This window comes from Tenrec ecaudatus, chromosome 4 (genome assembly GCF_050624435.1).
Source record: "Tenrec ecaudatus isolate mTenEca1 chromosome 4, mTenEca1.hap1, whole genome shotgun sequence".
NCBI classification, from domain to species: domain Eukaryota; kingdom Metazoa; phylum Chordata; class Mammalia; order Afrosoricida; family Tenrecidae; genus Tenrec; species Tenrec ecaudatus.
Window position 1 is genome coordinate 179,465,921 of NC_134533.1, and position 6,911 is coordinate 179,472,831.

A 6,911-nucleotide genomic window follows, 5' to 3' on the forward strand; every position below is an offset into this window, starting at 1 on the left:
CCCAAGGACAGGCACAGTCGGAGGAAGGGCTGCTGGTCTGTCTGCTTTTATTAAGATTACAGCCAAGAAACACCCATGGAGTAGTTCTCCTCATGACATGGGCTTATCATGCAGGGGTATCTACTGATGGCAGCAGATCTAACATGGGCTATGTAGCTATTGACCAGTTAGCTGTTAAGGACCATGCTACGTGATGCGTTTAGTTCTATTGTCCCTGCTACAGAGATAGAGTTGAGCGTCTGAGAATTCTGCACGGTAGTTTTGCCTTGCAATTTAGTTTACGGCACTCTGCGACACTGGAACATGGGTGGACGCTAAGTGGGATGGATTTTTATTGCACTCTTGGCACATCCTGCGCTTTGTAAATTAATTAGCCTGGTTCTCGGTTTTGTTTTTAAGAAGTAATTGTTTGCAGCTGTCTGCGGCCGCGCTCATCTCCCTTTCTGAGGTTTCCTTCTGCTGCTTTTAAAAACCACTCTGGCTGGGAAGAGGGCAGATGCGGCGTTCTGCCATTTACTAACCTAAAGAGATTCCTTAAAGAGCTGGCGTGTGGCATAATGTTCTCTGTGATCATAATGGGACATTCGTTATCTCTCTTTCCTTTTTCCTTTCTGCTCCAGCAAGTGGAACAATTCTGGCAAGTTTTTGTCACCTCTGGTGCCTTCATCATTGATCAAGGGTATTTAAAATATCTGTTACATAAATCACTAACGGTGTACTTGTTTTCTTTGTTGACAGTCAAATCCTAGTACAAGTCATTAAGAATAACCGCCCTCCCCCCACCCCCCATAATCTTCTTAATGCATCCAGGAGTTGTCAGTGAGGCTTTAAACTGGTTGGAACCAGTTCAGTCACGGTCAAGGAAGCAACCACTAAACAGACCCAAATTTTGCAAATCTGGGTGAAGTGAAAGGGCAACCAGAACAGGGAAAACATATGGATCAAAACTCTGGAATGAGAAACTATAGGAAGAGGCATAAGGAGTCCTTCTCAGAGCTGGGCAGAGATGGGATTTTTGCCCAGAGTGTAGAGAACCGCCCCCCCTCCCCCGGACACACACACACACACACACACACACACACACACACACACACTTTAAGTGATGCCATCAGCCACCACCTTTAAGCAGGGCACCACTATTGCTGAGTGTGCCAGGCAGGAGATGTGGTTGCTCTTGGGTTCCAGAAGGGAGCGTGAGTGTCTGGCAGGTCTTCCCCTACACTCTCCCCCCGCTGCAGTGGTTTTCCTGGTTGACTGGCGAGGTCGGGTCCAGCTTTGGTGCCCTGGTTCTCACTGACTTGGTAAAAAACAGTCTGAAGTCCTAGAAGTACCCCCTGTGGGGTTCTGTTCACTTTTGACTTCTTTCGGTCATCCATCAGTTGTTTCCTCATTTCGTTTCCTACTAGAAAAAGAGGAATGATTTCCAATAATTGATGAAGTTGATTTCTAAGATGGAATGTCTCAATGCATGAGGGCACGTCAGCGTGCAGGAAGGTGAAAGATGGAGGCAGCAGGAGCAATGCCAAGGGGCGTTCTGAGGTGCCCTCTGCAGAGGCTGCATCAGCGTCACAGCAGAAAGGCACTGCCACTATCTCTTCTAGACGCCAGAGATGGCAGCTCTAAGTACCATTCCTCTAAGTGTTTTGCATGCAATGCCCGCCATCTCTGGTTTCCCCGTACAGATCTGCTATATGATAAGAGATATTTTATATGATAATTATCCATGATCGGGCCTGTTGGAAGAATGAGGACCTGGGGTCAAACAGATCTACACACTTATCTCCTCTGTGGAACAATGATAACCCGAGTTCATGTTATGCTCAATATTGAATGCTGCTACCCAACGGAAGATTTTAACAGACATTATTGCTTTTCTTCAGAAATATCGGTGTTTTGTGAGGTTGAAGTAATATGTTTCAGTAAGGTGACAGGGCTGACTCACAAATAAAACTATTTGAGTCGCATTCTTCGATTATTTGGATAGCTACAGTTGAGAGGATCATGCACACGTGAACGCACATGGTATGTACTCAAGGGTGTGGCTCCTTTTGTTCCACACTTTTACTTTTGAGATCGATTTACAGTATTCCCAAACTCATTTAGTCCACCACACCCTTCAAAATACTCATTGCCCCACTGGCAACTTTTGTATGATAGCCCATAATTCAGGATAAAGGCTAAGTACCTGTTTTTCTAGCCATAGACGCCATTCCTGGTGGCATCGTGTTACCACGCTGGGCTGCAAACTGCGATGCTACCGGTTCGAAACCACCGGCATTTCTGAAGGAGAACGATGAAGCTTTTTACTCCTGTAAAGAGTTAGTCTTGGAAACCCGCACGGGCAGTTTTACCTGTCCTGCAGGGTCCTGGGAGTGCGAATTAAATCAATGGTAGTGAGTCTGGGGTTGGATCATTCCAGCGTCACCCAGGGGATGCTAGCCACGCTTTGGGAGCCTGATCTGGTCAGTGGTCATCCTCTCAACGTCTCTTGATGAAGCATTTGGGAATTTTCACTGATCTAGCTGATTCCTTAATTTCCCCCCTCACAGTTGCAAAACACTGTTCCTATTTGCAAAGAAAGAAGGTCTCCAGGACCCACGTGTCTTCTGTTCTTTTCGACGCTCTTCCTACCCTTTGCTGCTTCATCTGCGCATGAGTATTCGATGAGGCCTTCGTGACTTTAGCTTTAATAGTTCGCTTCCGCCGCCGCCGGGGCTGCTGCCATGATTCCTGGGCTGCTGCAGGGCTCTGTGGGCGCCCTCTGCTCTCGGGCTGCCTCGTCGAGGGTGACACCTCGGTCCGTGCGTCGCCTCTCTCTAACCAGCGTAATGAAATCCAAAAAGAAAACCGATCACTTGGAGAGAACTGCAAGTTTCGTTCGCCGGGAGGTTGTGTCGACCGCTAAGGTGTGTGGAGCTGCGGACGAGTCGCCCTCAGTGAAGCTACTCCGCCTGCTTGTTGCCGAGAAAGACTTTTCCTTTAAAGCTGGCCAGTGGGTTGATTTCTTTATCCCAGGCGTCTCTGTGGTTGGTGGGTTCTCAATATGCTCCAGTCCTAGAATGCTAGAACAAGAGAGAACTCTAGAGCTGGCAGTGAAATACACGAACCACCCTCCTGCCCTCTGGATACACAATCAGTGCACGCTTGACTCTGAAGTGGCCCTGAGAGTGGGTGGAGAGTTCTTCTTTGACCCTCAGCCCACGGACGCCTCCCGAAACCTTGTGCTGATTGCCGGAGGAGTAGGGATTAACCCCCTGCTCTCCATCCTGCGGCACGCAGCGGACCTCCACCGCGAGGAGCGGACGGACAAAGGAAGTGGCTACGCGACAGGAACAATAAAACTCTTCTACAGTGCCAGGAACACCAGCGAGCTCCTATTTAAGAAGAATATTCTCGATTTAGTCAATGAGTTTCCTGAGAAGATTGCATGCAGTTTGCACGTTACAAAACAGACAACACCAATCAGTGCAGAACTCAAGCCGTACATCACGGAAGGAAGAATAACCGAGAAGGAGATAAGAGATCATATTTCAGAAGAGACCTTGTTCTATATATGTGGCCCACCTCCGATGACTGACTTTTTCTCCAAGCAACTAGAAGACAGCCATGTTCCGAAAGAACACGTTTGCTTTGAGAAGTGGTGGTAGGCAGACAGGGAGAGAGGCGCGGTCCACCCGGGACAGCGCACATCCTGGAGTCCACTCCTTGGAGCAAGGAAAATCTACTTCTCCTTGAGTTGTCTTACTTTCTTAAGACCGAGAAGCAAGTGACCGGATGCAGAACAGAAGACACAGCTATCTCTGACAGACTTCAAGATCCAACTTTTTGCAAAGGCTTTATTGATTAAACTATTTTTTAACCATATTGACTTTCTTGTATTAATAACTTTCATTATCTCCTGATATACCATGAATTGGTCAATGTAGATTTTTCTTTTGCCTATGGGGCTAGAGGGGAATCATATATTTCCATTTAATCACGTGAAACTGTGGTTTGTGGGTGAAATGCAGGCTATATTTAAATTATTTGATAGTAGCTCATGTCATATGTTCAATAAACATATTTCAAACACAAAAAAAAAAAAAATAGTTCGCTTCCTGGTCTCCATCTTCCCAGACGGAGGATCTTAGTTTATTACTAGTCCCTCTTGAATAATGTGAGGAGCCAGCTTGTTGGCAGAAAGGTAGTCCCCCAGAAGCGTCACGCCTAGAGCAATCTAAGCCTCTGGGGCGCTCTCTTGTTGTGTGAGAGCTGTTCTAAATAGGGCGATTAGAAATACATGTGGGCTCTTCCTGGAAAAATACAGAAACTCGGTTGACATTTTCCTTTTTTCCCAAATCTTTTCAAGGGCTGCCCAGAATTTGTCATCACAGAACCACTTTGTTTTGTTTGCTTCTGCATAGATGATTAATTATTTGCTTTTATCAAAATAATAGGTACCATAATTCTAAAATTCAAATGGAACTACCACAAAGCTGAGCATGTGAAACAGCAGTACCCTATATCATTTCTTTACACCTATGAATTCACTCCCCACAGGCAACTGATCTTAAATCTTTTCAGTCCATTCTCGTCGTATTCTGACTTTGTAAGTCAGATATTAAACTACTGTTTTTAACTTAGTATTCTACCCTCCATTTACTTCATAAAATTCCCTTCCCATCCTCCTAATATGATTATAATGTAATTCATGTTATTATAGCTTTGTAAATATTGTTTATTGACTACCCATGAATGTACTATTATATACCATTTTAATGCAAATATTCCAGTGTGCTTTGTTAAAGGAGGCTATATCTGCTATGATTTTGTTACTTTAAATATTCTATGCAATTAGAGTAATCTTTTCTCCTAGGAACTTAGACATCTCAAGCCAGTCATATTCATCGCCTCTCTCACCAAACTCACTGCCAGAGGCAAGGCTGACTCCTAGTGACCCCTGTGGGCTTCCGTGACTGTGATTGTTTACAGGGAGTAGAAAGACAAGTCTTTCTCCAATGAAGCTGCTGTTGGTTTCAAACTGCCAATCATGCGGATCACAGCCCAACGTTATCCGCTACGCCACCAGGGCTCACGCACATAACTTCTTTTTTATTTATCGTTTTATTGGGATTCATACAACTCTTATCACAATCCATCCATCCATTGTGTCAAGAACATATGTACATTTGTTGCCAGCATCATTCTCAAAACATTAGCCTTCTACTTGAGCCCTTAATATCTGCTGCTCAATTTCCTCCTCCCTCACCACTCCCCCTACCTCATGAACCCTTCATCATTCATAAATTATTATTATTTTGTCATATGTTACACTGTTCAACTACTCCCCCCACCTTCTTCTCTGCTGTCCATCCCCCAGGGAGGAGGCGATACATAGATTCTTGGAATCGGTTCCCCCTTTCTCCCCCACATTCTCTCTACCCTCCAGGAATCACCACTCTCACTACTGGCCCTAAAGGAATCATCTGTCCTGGGTTCCCTGTGTTTCCAGTTCCTATCTGTACCTATGTACATCCTCTGGTCTAACCAGATTTGTAAGGTAGAATTGCGATCGTGATAGTGGAGGGGAGGAAGCATTTAAGAACTAGAGGAAAGTTATATGTTTCATAGTTGCTACCCTGCACCCTGACTGGTTCATCTCCTGCCCACAACCCTTCAGTAAGGGGGTCCGGTTGGCTACCAATGGGCTTTGAGTCTCCACTCCTTTGACAGCTCGTGGTCACACAGGCTAGTGTGTTTCTTCCCTGTGGGCTTTGCAGTGTCTGAACTAGATGTTCACACATACAACTTCTAATGTGGTTTAATCTCCTCTTTCCTAAGACTCTTCTTCATCCTCCCATATAGACTCTCTAAGCTTGCTTCAAAGCTGATGCCCAAGAACATAATTCTGTCATTATTTTATAATTTCCTTAACTTGTCCTATATGGAATCATGGATTTCTCAGGGTTCACATACTCATCTTTCTGGGCTTACTCCATATCTCAGTGAAGGGCCTCCTCCAACAGTGTTCTGGGAAAGAGTTTATGGCAGGTAAACCTCTCAAGTTCCTTCGTGTCTGAACGTAATTATTCTATCCGCATGCTTGATGTCTCACTTTGGGAAAGCGCGAATTCTACATGGACTCTCCTCTTCCAGAAAACTCGGTACGGCATTTTTCCTTTGAAGCCTAATTTCCAGTTCTGCTTTGAGAGTTTTATTTTTCCTTTTTGGAAATTTGAGCTTGTCTTTCTGGTTCATGAGAATGTACTCTCTCCTGTAATTCTGGGGCATTCCACAAGCACCTTCAGAAGGAAACTGATCATTTAGAAGAAAGAAAACCATTAATTGTTTCTTTCACCATCTGGTTCCAGTTTCTGTAATATCTCTCTCTGAAACACTGAGAAAATTAACCTTTCTGGATTCATTTTCCAATCTTTCCTATTCTTCTACCACTGGATGGCAACTTTCCACCCACTTTCCTTCTGTGCGCGTATCCTAATTTTAATTTCCAATAGCCTTTTCTTATTTTTCTATAAAAAATAGAAATAGGTTCTTCATTCATAGGTGAAATATCTTTTAACATTTCAAAAGGTCTAGTTTTTATTTGCCACTTTATGAATGTCAACCTTTCAATTAGCTCTTTACCCTGTGCAGGACCTTCTGTACTCTTTAACGGTTATCTAACGGCAGATATCTTACAATGAGAATCATTATTAGCTCTGAATAAGTCGATGTAGATTGAATTTATGTGAGTATATATCCACTGTAGGGGGTTTTCTTCAGGACTAGGTGATTAATAGAAGAACCTGCTCTTCTCGTGGCAATCACAGAAGTACAAGACAATAATCCCAAATATAATTGTAATTTTCAAGTTGCACACCCTATTGAAGGGGGTGGGGTAGAAAAAGGCAATATGTTGGAATATTTTGCAT

At 44.1% G+C, this 6,911-nt stretch overlaps 1 protein-coding gene across 1 annotated transcript; it reads left to right on the plus strand.

Annotated features, from left to right (window-relative positions):
- The first annotated feature begins 2,707 nt into the window (after positions 1-2,707).
- Positions 2,708-3,864, plus strand: LOC142447235 (oxidoreductase NAD-binding domain-containing protein 1-like). The gene has a single exon (XM_075548939.1). It carries the CDS (start codon positions 2,724-2,726, stop codon positions 3,645-3,647), a length of 924 nt encoding a protein of 307 aa, XP_075405054.1. The 5' UTR covers positions 2,708-2,723; the 3' UTR covers positions 3,648-3,864.
- The last annotated feature ends 3,047 nt before the right edge of the window (positions 3,865-6,911 follow it).